Below are 20,891 nucleotides of genomic sequence, written 5' to 3' on the forward strand. Positions count from 1 at the left end.
GGAATTAGCAGCTGAGCGTTCTCTGCAGGAAGCCTAGAGGGACCTGGTGTAACAAGGCCGCTCTCTGTGATGGGATCAGCCATTTAGGAGGTGATGGCTGCTGCTTGGGCTCTGGGAAGAGCATTTTGCATGAATGTTCCATACAGGTTTTGCCTTCGGAACTCCTGACACAGTGTTTCTCAACCGTGGCAACTTGAAGAGGTGCAGACTTCATAGCATAGGCTGGCTGGGGAATTCTGGGAGTTGAAGTCCACACCTCTTCAAGCTGCCAAGGTAGAGAAACACTGTTCTAACATAAAATGTTGGCTGCCACAAAGAAATTGGATGCAGGTCATCACCAGTCTTAACAACAAAGAGCTATATCAGATCATTAACTAATTAATTAATTAATTAAATCTGTATGCTGCCCATCTCCCCCAGAAGATCTTGGGTGCTTGTATATTCCTTTCATTTTTTCACTGAATGTGGCAGAATACAGTGGTGTTCTAAGCACACTCTCCACTTGGCTGCAGGTTCCTAGAAAGATCCATGCCAGCACCGAGCAAAGGTTGATCTAGATCAGGAAGCTGTTCCCATAGGCTCAGCCAAATGCCAGCAGGAAACTAATAAGCCCATTAGCACCTTCCCACTCATACTAGAGTGAATATATAGCCTTTGTGATTACAGTCAGCTGTGTTAGCAGAATGACATTTCTCCATGAATTAAAGGCGGAAGAATGAGAAGTCACATATCAGCTACTAGGAGAGAAACTTCCAGATGGTGAGACTTCCTACCATGGGTATCATTGCAAAGAAAGGCATGGAATTTCTATGGGAGTGCATTCTGGAAAATAGGCCAGCAAGAGAGAGACACTATGGAATAAATTCCCAATATCAGTATGGGATATTCCCTGATGCTAATTGCACATCTGGAAAAATATTTGGATTTCCTAAAGGTCGCTTAAACTCATGTGCTTTTTTCAACCCACAGTTGGTGACAAAGTTCCTGCTGACATAAGAATTACTTCCATAAAATCCACAACTCTACGAGTAGACCAGTCGATTCTCACGGGTAGGTGGTTCTTAAGAGAAAAGCAGTGATTCATGGGACCAGTTGGAAACATCTCTCCTTGGTGGCAAAGTACCAATGCAGTGGTCATGATGAAGATGACTCGTCTATATTGCACTGGGTGCATGTTTTTTCCCCCTAGTGGAAAGCATTTCAGTTGATTCAGAACAGAAAAGTGCGTCATCTCTGGTTTATTTAAAAGTTGGATTGAATGTGTTCTGTCAGCTTTAGTCTTGGAATGATCTATTTGTATCTGGCTTATTTCCTTTATTTGATTGCCAAAATGGCTTGTAAAAAGAAAAAAGTATAATAAATAAATTATATTAGAATGGTGAGGGGGGTAAGAAATGAATGGGATTGTTTCTGTTTTTGCGTCCAAGTTGGTTTGGTTTGCTACATGGCAAGATCTCCAAAGTGCAAAGAGAATTCGCACTTCAGGGGTAAAGCATTTGATTTATATGGCAGAGGACATATAAAGTCCGCCCAGGCCCTAAGCCTGGGAAACTCTACTGACAATCTTGAGAATGCAAAGCATCTCCAAGTAAAGGAGCTGCCCGTTAGGGATACCTTGTGGCATCTCAAATAACCTCTCTGTGCCAGCTGCCTCGGCAAATGCAAAACGCAAGGAGCTGGTTCTGTGAGGCTCCCTATCACATCACTGATGCGGTGACCTTTTTCTAGGTGAATCTGTCTCGGTGATTAAACACACGGACCCTGTGCCTGATCCTCGGGCAGTAAACCAAGACAAGAAGAATATGCTCTTTTCTGTGAGTAAATCTTGACCCATGTGCTTTTGTGGGTTTTTTAGTGCTTGCTTTGTGCTTCATGAAAAATATTAGCTTCCCCTTATTCTGTTTAGAGTCACCTGCTGAAAATATTGTATTTGTCCTGATCATTTAAATCAGTATTTTTCAAACATGGTCACTTTAAGATGTGTGATCTTCAACTCCCGGAATTCCACAGCCAGCCAGGCTGGCTGGGAAATTCTGGGAGTTGAAGTCCACACATCTTAAAGTGGCCATGTTTGAAAAACTCTGCTTTAAGTTATTATCTTGAACTGAGCCTTAAAAACTCAGGATGAATATCAGCATAGGCTGGGTCAAGTTGTTTTCAGATAGACTCATAGATGTAAAGATTATCAACAGTAAAATGAAAAGGGAATCTCTTGGAAAATCTAGCTGTGGATTCCTTTTGGGGTGACAGAGTTTTAAAGGGCTCTGTTGGTGCAGAGAACAAGAGGCTTCTGGTGTTGAAGTGGGAACTTCCACATCACCGACCAATTAGTACTCAGAGTTTCATAACTAGAGTCCTAGCTATTTAGTTGATTTATTATCTTGGCTGCTGTTTCTGTGTCTGGCAAAACGGCTGAGAATTGCCCCCCCCCCTTCTTCTCTTGCCTCTATTCTGAGGCAGTCACCACAATTAAATTTATGTCCTCTTCTGCACTTGGGCAAGTTTAAGATGCTGCTCCTTGAGAATGTGGAACGAGCCCTCAGAAGTGTGTGTTACAATATGTACGCCAGCGAAGTCTTGCCAAATGTTGGCTGGATTGTGCCAGGTTACAGAAACTGGTTAGGTTGGTCTGAATGGAGAAGGGCGTTGTGTATTACCATTGCTATTTTTATAAAAAAAAATTGAATAGTGCTGTGACCTGCACGCTCAGGTCATCCTGTGGGACTCAAGTTCACTATTGCAAGACGATCTCATTGTGGAATTGCAAAGCTTTCAATAGCTGTTAAGACCTTTACAAGTAGGCATCTAGGCTCTGCTCTCCTGGTCAGCTCTTGATCATGATGCTTGTAGGTTGATTTCCTTTGCATGCCTAATTGATGCTGTTGTTGGTGCTTATAATTTATTTCCATAGACTAGTGTTTGTCAATCTTGGCAACTTTAAGACATATGGACTTCAACTCCCAGAATTCTCCAGCCAGCATGCTGGCTGGAGAATTCTGGGAGTTGAAGTCCACATGTCTTAAAGTTGCCAAGGTTGACAAACATTGCCATAGACCCTCAACATAGATTTTTTTTTTTTCAGTGCTATGGAATTTGATAATGTGTACAAGAGGGAGGGAGGGAGGGAGGGGGAAAGGGTGTGCATCTTAAAACCTAGTTAGGAAAGAGGGAGAAATTATAGATGTGTGCATACTGTATGCCTAAAAGTTCCTGCCTTTACAATGGGAGCACTAAGGCACTGATGAGGACAGATTTTGGCCGGGGGTGGGCGGGATTATATGCAGAATTAGAAACATGCTCCTTGTGAAATTTTTCTGAAGATGACTAATCTAGTGGGAAATACTGAAAAAAATGCTGGTAGGAAACAGAAGCAAAATATACGTATCATACAACAGTTATGTCTATAGAAGTCTGCTCACAGCTTGAAGATCAAAATGACATGCAAAAATGTTGATGATCGTAGCATAACATACCCAAAGAGTGCTGAATCAGATTAGCTAAAATGAGATTTACGGTAAGACTGTACTGGGTCTTAGTAGAAAATAATACAGGAAAGAATGAATTTTGGGGTTTTTTTAAGCCTTTTCAACACCTGACTGAATTTCCTGTTCAACTGTTTTCAATCCAGGGTACAAACATCTCTGCGGGCAAAGCCATGGGGGTCGTGGTGGCCACAGGGGTAAACACTGAAATTGGCAAGATCCGTGATGAAATGGTAGCCACTGAGCAAGAGAGGACCCCGCTGCAGCAGAAGCTGGACGAGTTTGGGGAGCAGCTGTCGAAGGTCATCTCGCTGATCTGTATCGCTGTGTGGATCATCAACATAGGCCACTTCAACGACCCCGTCCACGGCGGCTCCTGGATTCGGGGCGCCATCTACTACTTCAAAATAGCTGTGGCGCTTGCAGTGGCTGCCATTCCAGAGGGCCTGCCTGCTGTCATTACGACCTGCCTGGCTCTGGGCACCCGCCGCATGGCCAAGAAAAACGCCATTGTCCGGAGTCTTCCCTCCGTGGAAACCCTGGGCTGCACTTCGGTGATCTGTTCCGACAAGACGGGTACTCTGACGACCAACCAGATGTCAGTTTGCAGGGTAAGCTGCTTCGGTTTCTGTTGGTTAGGAAAGGAGAACAGTGAAATTGGGGGGAACTGCCTCCAAAACTTGTTTCCAAGATCTGATGTTATCAACTTCCCATTACAAAACAGTCTCCTTTATTTTGAAGTCCTTCAGCACCCAATAAGCCAAGATATAAGCCAGAGACTATGCCTACTCCTAACTTATTTTTGTTTCGCCACCCCAAGAAGTTAAAGTGCTTTTAATGTGCTCCCTTCTCCCTATCAACCCAGCTCTCCTGAGTTTTGGAAGTTAAAAGGAGGCTAAAACAAATGAGGTATTAGTTTATAAAACCTAATAGTAAGAAGTTTATTCTTGTCCCAGGCAATTTGCTAGGGAAGATTATAAGAACAGCTGTGAAATATTGATTAATTTGCTGTTTTCAAAGCGGTCCAGAAGGAAGGAAATTGTACTCTTCAGTTGCAAGGCAGTCTTGTTTTTGAAGGGCTAAATCGAAGGGATCCCCTCCAGCTGTCCTCAGATCAGGATGCTGAGATGACTGGGCTAGAACGCCAAATGAGCCCACAGTGCTAAAGATGCCAGTAGATCTTTCTGGGTATTTTCCACAGCTAAAATGAACTTCTGTTCTCTCTTCTGATATGCTGTTTACCTATCCACGTTGCTCCCTTGCCCTGTCCTGCATTTAGCGGTTGAAGTCTGCCTTCTCGCAGCGTACAAAGCAGCGGCTCATCTGTATTCTGGAAGAGGTGCTTTGCAGGGCTCTTGTGTAACAGCCCGTCTTTCAGGGGGTAGATGCCAAACAGCTGAATGGCTCCACCACAAAGGAGCATCCAGATCTTTCCTCTTCTGGAAAGCATCTTTGGCAGGGCAGAATCGTTGGTTCGGCTCTTTTTAAAAAAAAAATCTGTTCCTACAGGGTTGGATCTATTAGGTGATGCAGAAAAACATTTCCTGGAGATTGTGGGGTGGGTGGAGAATGGCTGAGCGTGTAAGAGCAGGATTTACTTGTATAAAGATACCCCTTCAGCAAGCTTAGCGATGCCTGGGGAAGGATTTTTCTGCATTAGGGTCTGTTGCCAAACTGTAGCTAGTCCAAATGGATGCAATTTAAATTCTTGAGACTTATGCGGAGCTGGACTGTCAGTAGCAACAGCAAACTGGCAAGAATCCAAGTTTGGGGGGTTGCTTGGAGAGAGGAGGGGAGGAAGAAACATAAATTAAGGCCACAACACCATTATGTTCCCTTTCTGCACTTTGGATCGCCTAGATCTGGGGAAGGAAAAAACTTAACATTTTTGGATGCTTTTCAACCCAGGATGTTTGCATCATGGAAGAGGTTGCCCTTGTACATAGTTTCTGTGGATGGAGGTGAAACGTCCTTTTGATTGTTTGTGTGGGCCCCTCTTTTTGAATGGTAGGAGCACAAGAGATTTAACCGACTGCCTGAGAACAAGGCTTCATGTATTGTTCTAGTCAGATAAGAAGAGAGGGAAGGAAATAGGGCAAGGTGTAATTTCAGGAACAACTTGGAGGAGCTTGTATGTGACCTATATTCTCAAAAGTACAGCTTGATCTTCCTTTAAGGTAAAGCATGCTTGGTTCTTAAGACAGCTGGGCTGATAAAACTTTTCATGCCCAGCTGTCTTTGACATGAAAATGTTCTAGATTATCTTAGCTAGTTGAGAGTAACTGTGCCCTTGTGTGTCTTACAGATGTTTATTGTGGACCGAGTGGAAGGGGATAGCTGCTCTCTGAATGAATTCACTGTGTCTGGTTCAACGTATGCTCCCGTCGGAGAAGTGTGAGAACTTTTATTCTTGCTGTTTGCCAGCCGATCCTTCTCCAGGTCTCCTTGTATGCAGGGTGGCTAAGCCTAGAATTATAGGGCCTGAAAGGAAAATTGATTCTGTAAAAGGGGATTGGTCTTGATCTACAGATTTAAAGCCTCTTGATCCGTAAATTTAAAGGTAATTGTTTAGAATAATTTCCCTTTTGAGAAGCAGTAGAGCAGTGTTGTCCAAACTTGGCCACTTTAAGATGAGTGGACTTCAACTCCCAGAATTCCCCAGCCAGCATGGCTGGGTGGGGAATTCTGGGAGTTGAAGTCCACTCATCTTAAAGTGGCCAAGTTTGGACAACACTGCAGTAGAGGGATCTGAATTGAAGCATCCCTGATAGGTGACCATCTGGGCTCTACTTGAATATGTCCAGTGATGGGGAACCCAGCAGCCCTGTAGGTCACTGACCTTACTATCAAAATACTCCTACAGTTAGGAAATCTCTCCTAACAATCAACTGGAATCTACTTTCTTGTAATAAAACTCCATGGACTATGTTCTAAAACCTTGGTCTTGGGTCTTTTATGTGACATCATTTAGATCAGTATTTCTCAACCTTGGCAACTTTAAGACGTGTGGACTTCAACTCCCAGAATTCCCCAGCCAGCATGCTGGCTGGGGAATTCTGGGAGTTGAAGTCCACACATCTTAAAACTGTCAAGGTTGAGAAACACTGATTTAGATATTTGAAAGATGCTGTCGCATCGCCCCTCAGTTTTCTCTTCTCAAACCTAAGCATTTCTAGTCCCCACCATTTCTCTTGATAGGGTTTAGGTTTTAGTTCCCTGCCCATCCTTTTTGCTTTTTTTTTTTTTTTTTTTTTTGAACCTGATCCAATTTGTCTAAAACCTCCTAGGATCAGATTAGCTAGCTGGGAAATTGTGATTCTTCACAGTCATCTGAAGTTCCACTGTCTTTTTTTTTTTCCCGATCCCCCCCACCCTGCAACAGTTACAAAGATGATAAACCCGTCAAATGCTGTATGTATGACGGCCTTATTGAATTGGCTACAATCTGCGCCCTATGCAACGATTCTTCTCTGGATTTCAATGAAGTAAGTGACATTCAAGAGAATTGCCAAAACAAAACGCTTTTTGGTCTTGTATGCCAGGAAAGAGCGTTGCCACAACACTCGTGTCAGAATTCCGCTTTTCCTTTCTCTCCCACCCTGTTCACTGAAGAACCTGTTAATATTCTATTTTGAATGCTGTTTTGAAACTTGTGAGTGCCAGAGAAAAAATGAGCCTATTGAATAGCATTGAGTGTAAGAAATTTGGAGCAAGCCTAATGAGTAATGGAAATTCTGTGATAAAAGCCTTGGGCCCCATAAATTCTCTGCTAAAATGGGCAGTGTGAGCAAGCCTGCGTACACACCTAGCAAAATTAATACAATTTTAATGCCACTGTGCTGGTCTTTATGTTTCATATTGATTATATTTTATTCTTTAATGGATGCTAGTGATGTTTTTACTGTGCTCATAAGCCGTTCAGAACAGTTAAACAATATAAAAAGTTAAATGACCAAATAAACCATTAGAAACAGAGATCTTATCCCAATTTAACAGGCTCAGGTTACATCAGATGGTGTATGTTTTGTTCAATGACATTCCATGGATATCTGAGTTTCTCTAGTGATCTTGCGCGTATGTGATCATTAAACACTCTGTGACTTTGTACTAATAATAGCTTTTTATTAAAGACAAAAGGAGTTTATGAGAAAGTTGGGGAAGCTACAGAGACTGCCCTCACTTGCCTGGTTGAGAAGATGAATGTATTTGACACAGATCTGAAAGGATTGTCCAAAATTGAACGGGCAAATGCTTGCAACTCGGTCAGTACTTCTCAAATGCTGGGAATCTGGTGTGACGCTGGTTTTTTTCATGCAAGTTGGTTGCAACACAGTTCTACCTCCTCCATGCAGGTGATAAAGCAACTCATGAGGAAAGAGTTCACGCTAGAATTCTCCAGGGATAGGAAATCTATGTCAGTGTATTGCACTCCAAACAAGCCTAGCCGGACTGCATTGACCAAGATGTTTGTGAAGGCAAGTACCCTGGGGGGCGGAAGATGTCACCGAAGGGGTGCTGGAACGGATGGGCAAGTGGAGGGGGGGTTACAACAAAACACGACTCTGGCTTTAAGTGACGTTTCATCTCCTCAGTCAAGCAGCTCTGCGGGTGGAGTTGTTTTGCCCCAGATGGTTCTGCCATGAAAAGATAAAAAATGCCAGTTTGTAAGCTGAATTGGTTTCTGCTTTGCTTTCCTGCAGGGCGCTCCAGAGGGGGTGATCGACAGGTGTACCCATTTCCGAGCAGGAAACATAAAAATGCCCTTAACCCCAGGGATTAAGCAGAAAATCATGAGTGTCATCCGCGAGTGGGGCACTGGGAAAGATACGCTGCGTTGTCTGGCCCTGGCCACCCATGATAACCCACCAAGAAGGGACGATATGGACCTGGAAGATTCTGCAAGCTTCATCACCTATGAGGTTGGTTTAATAATGTCAAGTCGGCGCTTTCATTATTGGAGTCTAAACAGAATTGATCTGACCTGCCTGGCAGTCCCTTGGGGGCAGTTTGTGACATAGCGAAGCCCCTGTTCTTGCTGTGTATAAAGCTCTGCATGTCATCACTAACTTGCCCAGATGGTGCTGCCCTCTAGACCTGCGAGATCTAAATTAAATCTGCCTCTGATCCTTGGCTTAGGAGATCCCACTGCTTTCCGATCAACAGGAATGACCAACTTCTCTAAAGCATGAAAATGAAAGAAAAAAGAGGTGGCAAATTAAGTGTTTATAAAGTAATAAGGATGACTGTACAGCATTGTAAATCTGTTTGTGGCCTCCAGCTGGTGAAAGGCATGCAGCTTCCTTCTGACTGAGAAACCTTAACCAGATCTGGTGTTGCTCTCCTTTCAGACCAATTTGACCTTTGTGGGCTGCGTGGGAATGCTGGATCCTCCCCGAATCGAGGTGGCATCATCCATAAAGTTGTGCCGACAAGCGGGCATTCGTGTGATTATGATAACTGGTGACAATAAGGGGACTGCTGTGGCCATCTGTCGGCGCATTGGCATTTTTGGCGAAGATGAAGATGTCACCACAAAAGCTTTTACTGGTCGGGAGTTTGATGAACTTTCACCAGCCGCCCAGAGAGATGCCTGCTTGAACGCCCGCTGTTTTGCCCGCGTGGAGCCGTCCCACAAGTCTAAAATCGTGGAGTTTCTCCAGTCCTTTGATGACATCACGGCAATGGTAGGCGTGCTTATGGGGAGCGCAAGTCAACAGTAACCATTCATGCAGAGATAAGTGTGTGATGGGATGAAGGGTTGTGAGAAAACGTATGCCCTCAGACTTCCCCCCCCCCTTGGTTTTCAGGGGATGAATAAAAATAGAATTTATTAACATATTCTAAGACTTCGGAAGTGTTCCAGATACCCTTCTGCTGAAGGAACAGCCCCAGCCATCCCAGAGGCCCAAAGCTAAGGCCTTGGGCTGCGTATCCTGACCAAACCTGAAACTTTTTCCAGACAGGAGATGGTGTAAACGATGCCCCAGCTTTGAAAAAGGCAGAGATTGGAATTGCTATGGGATCAGGCACGGCTGTGGCAAAGACAGCTTCGGAAATGGTCCTTGCGGACGACAATTTCTCAACCATCGTGGCTGCCGTGGAAGAGGGCCGGGCCATCTACAATAACATGAAGCAGTTCATTCGCTACCTCATCTCCTCCAATGTCGGAGAGGTGGTCTGGTAGGTATCCCCCCCCCTCAGCTTTTGGAGCAGAGCAAGTGCTGGATTTACTCTGGCAGCCACTGCAGGTAGCTGTTGCAGCCTCTGGAAAGAGAAGATGTTGACGGACGCCTAGGGGGCGCGTCAGCTCTGGCACTTGAGAACAGGCCGATCTAGATAGACAGTTAGGTTCCAGTGTCGCCTAAGCTAGAGAGCTGTTTGAGCATGGCTCTTTTGTTATCTAGAAAGAAAGGATGGGACCCAGGATATTCCACAGACCTCTCTTCGCTGAGTACAGTCTACCCTCCAAGGCAGCGTCCGAGCATTCCTTCTCGTTGGCCGCTTGCCCAGGGCTACCTTTGCGATCCAAGAGCGTTGAAAGTCAGAGGGCTGCTGCTGGTCCTTGTGCTTTAACTTCTTAGCACCGCCCTTTAAGACACTCCTTTGCAGTAACATGGCTGACTTGTTTTCTTTTTCCTTTTCCTCCCTTGGGTAGCATCTTCCTGACCGCTGCTCTGGGTTTCCCGGAAGCTTTAATCCCCGTCCAGCTGTTGTGGGTAAACCTCGTGACTGACGGACTTCCTGCCACCGCTCTGGGCTTCAACCCCCCTGATCTGGATATCATGGACAAGCCGCCTCGTAACCCCAAAGAGCCCCTGATCTCCGGGTGGCTTTTTTTCCGTTACTTGGCGATTGGATGTGAGTGTTTGCGTCAGTTCCACGGAACCAGCGCAAGCGGAGCTGTTCCCTTGCCCCATAATCCAGTAGATCCAGAGAAATCAGTGGTGTAGCAGAAACCAGTGGTCCCAACTCATGTTGGGGTAATAGAAGATAGCCTCCGCGGACCAGAACTGGTTCTCAGGGACTGCCTCCGCTTCTCCTCCCTGTTTCTCTCAGCTATTCTTTCAGAGGTGCAGCCTAGTCAAACGAGAAGCCGTTGCTTCTGCCAGAGTAGGATCTCCAGCTGATCTTGTCCTGCCATTCCTGTGTTCCATGCAGCCCTCTAGACTTGTTCTTAGCCCGTAATGCCAGGGTGGTTAACTAAGGATAAGCACAACCAGCATCCAGTTGTGCGGTGTCCGATAAGACAGAGTCTGCACAGGTCGAGGCTTCGCACGCCCAACGCTTCTCACTCGTACAGCATAGTCACTTCCCTGGATGCGTTCTGAATGAGAGATGTGATGTGGGAAAGGGTCCAGTTGTGATGACTTGGTCATTGGGATCTAAGCATGCAGAGTGATGGCAGGGGATACCCAGGACACTGGTCCATTGGTGGGGTGCCTGTCATTCAGCAGAGCAAGAACCAAAACACCTTTTCTCCTCCTCAAGGCTACGTGGGAGCTGCAACCGTGGGAGCCGCGGCTTGGTGGTTCATTGCTGCTGACGGGGGCCCGAGAGTTACCTACTACCAGCTGGTATTTCCTTTTTGATATTTCAGTTCTTGGAAACCATGTTCAGAACAGAGCTTAGGTTTTTTCAATGTGCAGCGGCCTGCCTACGTGGCATGTCATTGGAAGACAGCCTCAAAAGTCTTATTAAAAACCACTAGCAAGTATTGTGGAAAAACCTCTTACCCATCCAAGTAGTCTCTGCTTAACAATACAATTCTGACTAGGAATGGTGTTTTTTAAAAAAGCGTGGGGTCTTCTCTGCGATTAAGAATGCTTCAGTGAATTTGGGATACAGGAGCAAATTGGCTCAGGGGGTTTACTGAGATTAGTGTTGTTTTCTGCTGTTTTTCAGAGTCATTTCCTGCAGTGCAGCGATGAAAATCCGGAGTTTGAAGGAGTTGACTGTGTGGTGTTTGAGTCTCCCTATCCCATGACGATGGCACTCTCTGTCTTGGTCACCATAGAGATGTGCAATGCCCTCAACAGGTTAGCATATCCAAAATGAAAAATAAAAAAGATGTCCTTGCGCCTCGTCCTCTTTCCATCTGTCACCAATGTTGAGGTCAGAATTTATCCATGATTTTATCTGTTTATAGAATCAAGAAGGTTCAATTTTTTTTGCCGTAGGTTTTAAGTAAATTCAGGAAGGTGTACTAGACAGGTGGAAAAGGTGTCACCCGTCTTCCGTGACTTGTGAACATCAGAAACAGACCCGTTGACGTTGTTGGAGGAACGCTGCAAAGCAAAGGAGGTGGGGTGGGGATCAGAGAAAGTTGTAAGGGGCTCTTTTGAAGAGTAACAGTAACTGTGTTTTCCACCGGAGCAGTCTTCCCCCAGTTTGTGCCCTGCAGTCGTGTCGAGCGGAAACCTCCGTAACTCCCGTCTCGAAGGCCACTGTGAACTCTGAAGCCAACCCTTTCTCTTTTCCTCCCTCAGCCTCTCGGAGAACCAGTCCTTGCTACGGATGCCCCCGTGGGAGAATGTCTGGCTCCTGGGATCCATTTGCTTGTCCATGTCGCTTCACTTCCTCATCCTCTATGTAGAACCACTGCCAGTAAGTCCCTGCCGCTCGTGCCCGGGGGCCAGAGGGAGCCTCGGAACCCCAGCGCCTGAAACTGCGGAGAGCTTGGCGTTCTCTCCTTTCCTAGCCGCTCTTCCCAGTGACCCGCTGGGCAGAAATGAAAACACACCGTGTGTCCTTGTTAGCGCATCCCCGGTCGTGTGGCACCTTACGAGCCAGCTGGGGTTTCCTGTTCCAGATCCATTGATTTGACACCTCCAGGCCCGGGCCCCATTCAAGAGCGAAGGAAGACCCCAACCCCATTCTGTCTTCCCTGATCCGCCAGCATCTCCCCAAACCTCTGGCTCCTGTGACCTGCCGCGTCGCCCAAACATCAGCCTGACCTTTGCCTTCTCTTTCCCAGTTGATCTTCCAGATCACCCCTCTGAATGTGACCCAGTGGCTGATGGTGCTGAAAATCTCCCTGCCCGTAATCCTGCTGGATGAGACTCTTAAGTTTGTGGCGCGTACTTACCTAGAACCTGGTAAAGATGGTGGGCCGCCTGCCACCAAACCACGTCCTTTATCTGCATGTACTGAAGGGATCTCCTGGCCGTTCGTGCTCATGTCCTTGCCGTTGGTCATTTGGCTTTATAGCACAGACACTAACTTTAGTGACATGTTTTTTTCTTGACCTGAAGGGATAGTAGCTTGGCAGTCAGAGAGATGTTTAACTTAAATCAATTTTTTTAATTGTTCCAAGCAATTGTCTTATTCTGCTGAATTTTCACATGAACATATTTGCCGGTGACTGAGGTTCCATATTCTAGACCCTGGGTTTTCCTCTTTTCTTTTTCTTTCCCCTGACTCCTGTGGGGGAGTCCTCTTCCCCCCCTCTTTTATACACAAACGAGGGTGTCCATTGACATGTACAGAGAAATTAAACACTATTTTATGCAAATATTTTTTGTAGAGGAGAAGCATGTACAGTGTTCTGTTTAATAGTTAACTCATCCTTGTAAAAACAGCAAACGTGCCGGGGGGGGGCAGGGACGCTATTTTGAGAAAACAGTGATCGGTAGCAGATTTTAGGGAATGAATGTTGTGGTTTTTCCCCCCTTAAACCAGAAGCATGCAGCTGTTCATGTCTGCCGCATGATGGGTCATCTAATCCTAATTCGTCATTCAGTTGGGTGTTTTCTGCACTGGGCGGATTATACTGCTACCTCAATATTTTCCCCCTTCCTTTTTTTTTTTTGGTTTCGTTTCGTTTTTGCATTTTCCATACTGTTAACTTTAGATTCCAGAGGCATCTTGTTTACGCTCTGTCCTTAAGAGGTATGCCTGGTCTTGCTGGTGCAGAAAATACCATTTGAGAGCCAACCTGCTACAATTAGATTTTTTTTTTCCCCCATCCCCAACACATGTAGAGGGTTGGTTTTTTTTTTTTTAAAAAAAAAACAAAAACATAAAGCAGAAACAAATTATTTATTTAAATATCGTATGTATTTTTACTGTAACAACATTGTTTCACCAGCATTGCCCACTTTGGGAGGGTGGGGGAGGAGCAGGAGGAGGGAGAAGGCTATCTGGATGGACTTCAAGCGAAGCGCAAAAAAAAAAAAAAGAATAAATTTTTTTTAAAAATTGAGACAATTCTGTTTTTCATTTCATTTCTACCCTAGGAGGCTCTTAAATTCCATTTTAATTCTTGTGTCAGATTTTTTTTTTTTTTCTGTTTCATTACTGTTTAATAGGGGCATTTATAACCAAACTGCTGGAAATAAACTGCTCAGATTTTTTAGAGCTGGATTTCTCTCTGGGGATTTTTCTTTTTCGGTTAGGCCTGTAATTCTCAGTGCCACCTTGTGAGGTATCATCTGCTAGCCGCATCTTACGCTGAAGCAAATAAGTAACAACTTTTGTTTGTGTGTGTTTTGTAAAATCTGTAAATACCACATAACGAAATGAACATACCGTATAGAAAACTCTTTTTTATTTTTCCTGTGGCACTAACCACCATCGTTCTATTGTGATAAATGTCTGTGCATGATGTCTGTTTATTGCCTCTCCAAACTGAGTCCCGTATGGTACGTAAGTTCATTAACAGTCTAACTGTGTGGTGTTTCTCTCCAATGCCTTCCAACATTTCATCGACTGAAGTGAGTATCTTTCCCATCTCGCCATTTCAGTGGTGGTGTGCTGTGTATTTAAAAGAAACTGAAAAAAAAAGATAGCGTATGCCGTGTGCCCTTCCAAAGCACTACATAAATAAATGCTCCATCGCCTTTCCCGTGCCAGGTTATCTCTAGCCTGCACCAACTGCCTGAGAGTAGCACAACAGCCTGGGTTTTTGGAGCGTGGGGCTGCTGGCAGACGCCCCCCACCCCCTTCTGCTGATTTGAACCTTGAGCAAGAGGCTGCTGGGGCACGAGAGGCTTGAGTCATTGCCCGATTCTAAAGCCCCGCGCCGGCCCCTTCAGAGCCAGCAGGCGACCGTGCTCCCTTCTTGGCTTCTTAAAACAGTTGGAGGCTCAAGTGGGGTCTTGCTGGGCAGCCCCTGGCGTTCGTCCGAAAGGTGCCCCGAAATGCGGTAAAGGTGCTGTTGGGAAGCCCGTGCCTGGCTTTGCGCAGGGGGAGGGGAGCCCTGTGTTGCCCAAAGCCAGGCTCGGCCTGCGCTCCCAGGATGCACTCGGTTTAGAAAGCGGTTAGAGACTCTGGAATGGGCTTGGGACGTGTGCCTGGAGCATTAACTTGGCTGTATGGTGGATGTACCAGTGGGTCTCTCTGCTGCTCGTCCAGCAGCATCGCTCCAGGTCTCTGTGGCGAGAGGTCCTACCACGGGCAGCCGTGGCGATGGCAGTGGGGTTTCTGAACACCCTGCCTCTTGAAGCTCAGCCTAGGACAGGTTATTTCCTAATGCTCTGAGGACACCCAGAGTGCCTTTTCTGTGGGGATCCACATGCCTGTCACTTAAAAAAGGAGGCGAGTCTGTGCTGCTTTTCCCTTTGCGCACACAAGAACGTGAGTCAGGTAATCATCGGTCTTCACTCCCAGGTGAGGCTGGACAGGAATTTATCCAAGGCCTCTCTAAAAATCCGCTGTTTGGTGTTAGAGGGAAGAGCTGCAAATGGTTCAGCTTCCAGCAGCACAAGTTTATAAGGAGTTCTTAAGAGAGTGAAGCACAAGAACATCCTTGATTGTCTCTCTGTTTCTGGGCAACAGCTGGCCGAGAGAACTGGGCTCTCTCCAGAAGTGTTGCAGTTGCATAGGAGTTGCCCCATAAGCCCCAGGGAACATGACCCAAATGGCAAGGGGATTCTGGGAGCGGTAGTTCAAAACATCTGGAGAAAAGTGGGCTTTTTATTCTTGGGGTTAGAAAATACTGAAACAGATCTACATGGACATTGTTTATTCTGCAGGCCTGATTTTGCAAATGTTTTATACAGCCCAACCCAGTGTCATTATACCCCCCCCCCCAAGTGCATTGGGCCATGACTCCCTGATTCTCAGACAGCAGGATGTTATATTTTAAAAACCAGAGCTGAGCTTCCCTGGTATTTGTTTTCTCCCTTTTTTTATTTACACAATACAGCTGTCATCTTAAGTCAGCAGAATGTGGCTTATTGTGTTTTTGTTTCTAAATTGCATTGTGCACAAATTTGCAGCTGCTCAGTTTCGAACTTTACTTTTTCTTCAGAGAGCATCTGAAAGGGTGGTAGGGACCTTCACGATAATAAAACAACATGCAGCCTTCTTCTCAAATCTTCCCAGGACACAACCGATAAAACACTTAGCAGAATGAAAGGAGAAAGGCAGGGAGGGTTTCAGAGTAGACGAGGCATGTAAAATAATCCAAACTGTCTTGTGTCCTCACACCTGTCTTGTTTTACATCTTGCACTGCTTAACCATCGTTTCCCTAATCTCTGCTCATTGCTTAAAAGCAAATTTACGCAACAGCCAAAAAGAGAGCTGGGTACTTTCTGGCACACACTTTGCATACTGCAAAAAGCAAATTGAAAATGTTTTATTAAGAGGGAATGAATAAAATGGGCGCTGCAGAGTAAATCTTGTCAGATTTCAGGAGAAAAAAAATAGGTCAATAGATTGGTCTGCTGTTCTGAGTCTGTATTCTATTTGCCAAGAAACTTAACTCTGTTCAGGGGCAGGAAGTGAAGAGTGAGGATAAGATAGCATTCTTGGCAGGTTCCTAACCTACAAGATGTAACCTACAAGATGCTTTTCATTTGAACAGATGCCTCTGAAATTAACGACTAGATTTTTAAAACCTGGAGAAAGCTTAAGCAATCCAGTTGCTTTGCATAGCACAGTAGATGGTCAAAGGAATCGCGTATTGGGAACCAAACAGATTACGACAGCGTTGCAATTAAAGACTGTTGGTCACAGACGTGGAAATGGGTCCTAGGAATATAGAAATATTAGTGCCCTACATCCAGAAGGTGGAGGTAGATTTCTGAAGTGAGTCATAATTTGCTAGGCAGCAGTAGCAATGCTGTTTTAAAGTTGCCTGTGCTGTCAAGGCCCTTAATCTGAGTGAGCTCTTAGCAGTGAATATGGATGAATGGATTAGATTCAGTTGGCTCCAGATTTTGGGGGCACAGCCCCTTCCAAAAGCTCTTGAAAGGGAAGTATTACAAGCCCCTGCATGTAACCACAGGGTCTCGAGAGAAAGCAGATCTTGAAGAGTGTCTCAATTCAGCAATTGGCTGTATTCCTGTCTGATCCACTAACCAGCTTGCAGCTTTGGGGTGGGTGGAGAGCTGCTAATTCTAAATGTCCTCTTAGCTTTTAATTCTTTGTTCTTTTCCCATTAACTTGCATTCTCCTGTTGGAACATGGGAGGTCATTATCAATTGTCTATCGCTACTAAGCCTTTAAAAAAAAAAGCCAGCTTTGCTTTTATTAAGCCTTCTTTATCCGTCTTTTATCACTAATGTTTTCCTCCTTTTCTCTCCCTCTCTCTCCCTCTCTCTCTCTCTCTCTCTCTCTCTTTTTCCTTTGCAGTGATACTGGAGTAATCATTTAGTCCTAAACAAATTTTTGCAGAATTGTAAGGTTAATTTTCTTGCATGTGTCTTTAGCAACGCATCTGCTGAAAACATCTGCATGAGTCTTGTAAATGGAAAAAAAAAAGCCTTTCCATAGCGAAGGAGAAAAAAAATTGAACTGCAAACTTGTGTTCCGTGAAGGAAGTGTGTGGTGCTCTTACAACTAAAGTTTATATACAGAACTACCAAAATGTGCAATATAGTTTTTAACTGATAAAACAGACCTCTGCAAAGATGTTTTGGGAATGCATGAAGACAAGCCTCCCTAAACTGCTGAGCAAGAAATACGAGTGGTGACTGGCCAAGTTTTTTCCCTGTTTTTTCTTTTCCATATTTCATTGTGTAAAATGTTATACTTTATAAAATGTACAGTATTAGACTGTAATGCATGCTTTTCAGTTGTACGTAGCCAATAATCTCTATTGTATCTTAAAGTAACAGTTTAAACAGCTCTGTACAATATGCAATTCTATTTATACAGATCATTGATGAATGGTACTGTTCCTGAAATGTTTTAAGAAACTGTTAAATCTTCAATTCCATAACTTCAGCTTTTTTAAAATATCTTGGAGTGTGCAAATAGACCTCTTGCACTGTAGTAATGTAACTTATTTAAATCTAAAGTCGTAGACACACATTCAGTGCAATACACATGTGATGCATTTTATCTGAACAAGAGTGAACCTCTAGTGCTTCCAGGCGGAGACTTCCCAGCGCCACCCAGCAGGAGACCCTGTTGTCCTTCATTTATTTTTCTTTGATGGATTTCAAACACGAGAGGTGGTCGACAAAGAGACGACGTCGACTGGATCCTACCTCCACAAAATTCCACGGGCGAGGCAGGGCCGAGGCCTCGTGTGGCTCCGCGCAGTGGAAGCACTTTGGATCCGTTTATAAGACAGCATCTGTGACTTTTTTTTAGAAGTTGTAAATAACGTCTGATGGAGCATCACACTACCATCCTGGTTTCGGGTAAAATAAAACTTATTCTACAATAACACCATTGCCTTTCATGTATTTTCCCGTTCTGTGGTTGGCTCCCGTTCCTCTGCAGCTTAGCCAGAAGAGCATCATACTCATTCAGAGAATCCTGGGTTGTACGCTTCCAGTAATTAGGGCTCTTAGGTGGCTTAGTATTGTTCCTGTAAGTAGCTTTTTGTGCAAGAAGACAGTCCAAATGACTCACTCGATCGCCTTTCAGCCTCTTTCACCAGCCAACCAATGACAACCGTTGTAATTTAGTTCTTAAAAAGGCAGCAGTGGCTGGAATGCAAAGAACCACATCTTTCGAACTTGTGACTGGCCACAATAAAATTACACCTCCCCTCGAGCATTTAGAAGCCAAATTAGCACTGCCACAGCTGTCATTCTGCTAGAACAGAAAGAGAACAAACTCGAGCCCTTCACACGTGTGCAACCTTAGATGCTGTTTTTTGTCTTGAGTATGTCGTCTTTTATATTCTTCTTGCAATTTGAATTTGCATTTTATTGCTTCCGGTTAATGGATTAGAAGATCGTTTTTGTTTTTGTTTTTGCATGGCATCTGCATTTAGAAGAAGAACCTAAGAGAAAGAAAAGTAATTGCTACAATATTGGGATTTTTGCTGGTAATCCTTGGCAGAAAATATCAGAGGACTGTAGGCTGTGAATAATGTGTTATTTTAAGCTATTCCTATAAAAAGATGGTGTTTCCAGCTTGCAGTTAAATGGCTGGAAAGATTTAAGAGAGATTTTATACTGCTGTGATGCTGTTACTCCAGTTTGGCTCAAGCCAAATCTATTAAACGTTCAGTCAGTTTATCCTTCTTTATACTTGCTTGCAAATATACTTTGCTTTTCTTAGACTTTGAGGGTTATTTTGGAACAGGTAGATTCGCTGCAAGCTGGAGTTCCATGTGGCCTGCGTGATGGGTAATTGGATCAAGTTTTATGCCTTGCTAATTTAGCCACTTTCCAGTTCAAGTTGATAAAGCCAGAAGGAAACTAATTACCTCTGTGGATTATAAAGAAGACAGTAAGACTGGTAGCCCGTTCTTACAAAATGGTAGGTGTGTCAGATTTGGCACTTGCCTTCCCCTCCAGATGTTGCCTAACGTACCTTCTGTGGCCCTTTTCTTTCCAATTTGTTTTTCGGTGTTCTTTGCTCGCTAAGCTTCATTTCTCCAACATGGGCTTCATGTTTGCCCCCGCAAAGTACGAAGCAATGCTAGACCACAGGCCCTTGCTTGCAACTGTTGGGTAGGTGGGGGTCCCGCCACTTTGGAATGACTTTTAGAGTGATGCTTGTGAAGAAGCAGATGCAGAGTTTAAGAGTTTAAGAGCATAGAAATAACTAGTGAAAGGTAGTAACCGACAGACGGGATAGCGTAGTAGCAAACAGTCATGCTGAAAATGTCTGGTGCCTTGTCAGTGATTTAGGTGGTTAGCTTTGCCAAACATCCTTATAGCTGGAGTGAGGATCCATGGTGCTCAGTATCATCTGCACCACAATGTGGACTTCAGCGTGGCTGGCTGGGAATTCTGGGAGTTGAAGTCCACGCATCTCAAAAGCTGCCCAGGTTGAGAAACCCTGCTTAAAACCTTGGGTAGAGCAGCCCATTGAGCAACAGCAACCATAGAGTCTACTGTCTAGAGAAGCCAGCCTCTCTGGCACCCGCAGTAAACAGACTCTATGGGCAGAGAACCCAGCTGGCCCTAGTGGGGAGTGGGCGCAGCACCCGCCATATTGGTAAGTCAAGAGGGGTGCGAATGAGGAAGGCCAGGCCAAGGGCCCCAGGGGGCCCCCAGTGGCCCACCCCTGGCAGCTGTCGGAGGCCTGCCTCCAGCAGAGAAGGCTGGCCAGTGGCTGCCCCTATTTGTGGGGCTTGCTTACAGATAGTTTGGGCCCCAATGAAAACACTGTAAGCGGCCTGCAGTGCCCCTTCCTTGGAAAAGATGCATAAACCAAACCAACCTCTAGCAGACTTCAGTTGCTCAGAGGAACTGGGGCACTTTGTCCCGTTTTCTTGCAGGGGAAATAAGTGTCATTCTCAGCTGTTTGCTCTACAGTAACTCACTTTCTGGGACTGCAATTCGTGGCGTAGCCAGGGTTGGTGTGGGCGTCTGAGTCAGGGCCTTAAATATAATAATAGTTATAATCATTGCAAAAAGGAACCATGTATTAAAAAAAGCCCAGCTTCTTTTGTGATAAAAGACTCTTGTTTTTTTCAAGTCCATTAAGGTCTGTTTCTCTGTGTGCTGGAGAGCGGAAGAAAGCTGCCGGTAATTTTAAACATGGATTTAATGATATAAACATCCGTCACTGCAGTGAAATGTCCAACGCTTCCATCCCTAGAGCGTTAGTGATTAATTTGCAAGACTGAAGGCAGCTTGTCCAAAAATATTAGGAACGAGCAAATGCTGGTAAGCGCCCATCGGGGGGCAGGAATATTAGCCCTCATAATTTATAAATAAATTATAAAACTTTAACGGCATGAAATAAGCTGAGAGGGAGAATGATTCATACGTGACGTACAGTATGTGTGTTCCAGGTCTGGTGGATTAAGATTAAAAAAAACCTTTTGGTCTTTTAATTCTTATTTGTGTTCAACAGGAATGAATGAATGTTACCAAATAACTGAATAAGATAAATCTGTAATGTGCAGGGGGGAAATCTACTAAACAGAGTAGAGAGGAAAACAGATTATAAGCACCTTCATGTTTACGTGCATCTCAAGTATTGCCAGTTAAAGGAATACATGAAGGCCATCCAAGTGTGGTAGAACTGTGGCTCCTGCCTTGTTATTTTAA

The 20,891-nt window shown here is 44.7% G+C and overlaps 1 protein-coding gene across 2 annotated transcripts in view; it reads left to right on the plus strand.

Annotated features, from left to right (window-relative positions):
• The window catches only part of ATP2A2 (ATPase sarcoplasmic/endoplasmic reticulum Ca2+ transporting 2), a 35,736-nt gene extending 17,636 nt beyond the window's left edge, over window positions 1-18,100 (plus strand). Inside the window, exons 6-21 of one of the 2 annotated variants that reach the window (XM_088135225.1) lie at window positions 970-1,050; window positions 1,729-1,814; window positions 3,629-4,093; window positions 5,788-5,876; window positions 6,865-6,967; window positions 7,613-7,744; window positions 7,835-7,957; window positions 8,183-8,401; window positions 8,831-9,166; window positions 9,442-9,662; window positions 10,138-10,340; window positions 10,971-11,056; window positions 11,385-11,518; window positions 11,969-12,086; window positions 12,457-12,577; window positions 17,059-18,100. In XM_088135225.1, the coding sequence (XP_087991351.1) occupies window positions 970-1,050; window positions 1,729-1,814; window positions 3,629-4,093; window positions 5,788-5,876; window positions 6,865-6,967; window positions 7,613-7,744; window positions 7,835-7,957; window positions 8,183-8,401; window positions 8,831-9,166; window positions 9,442-9,662; window positions 10,138-10,340; window positions 10,971-11,056; window positions 11,385-11,518; window positions 11,969-12,086; window positions 12,457-12,577; window positions 17,059-17,072 (2,531 nt within the window). In that variant the 3' untranslated portion in view covers window positions 17,073-18,100. Of the gene's footprint in view, window positions 1-969; window positions 1,051-1,728; window positions 1,815-3,628; window positions 4,094-5,787; window positions 5,877-6,864; window positions 6,968-7,612; window positions 7,745-7,834; window positions 7,958-8,182; window positions 8,402-8,830; window positions 9,167-9,441; window positions 9,663-10,137; window positions 10,341-10,970; window positions 11,057-11,384; window positions 11,519-11,968; window positions 12,087-12,456; window positions 13,500-17,058 lie in introns of those variants that run through there. The other variant, XM_088135224.1, reaches the window with a different exon arrangement.
• The last annotated feature ends 2,791 nt before the right edge of the window (window positions 18,101-20,891 follow it).

The sequence above is a fragment of the Python bivittatus genome, unplaced genomic scaffold (assembly GCF_059951505.1).
Source record: "Python bivittatus isolate LINGU-HERP-01145 unplaced genomic scaffold, Pbiv_v1 ctg000100_np1212, whole genome shotgun sequence".
NCBI classification, from domain to species: domain Eukaryota; kingdom Metazoa; phylum Chordata; class Lepidosauria; order Squamata; family Pythonidae; genus Python; species Python bivittatus.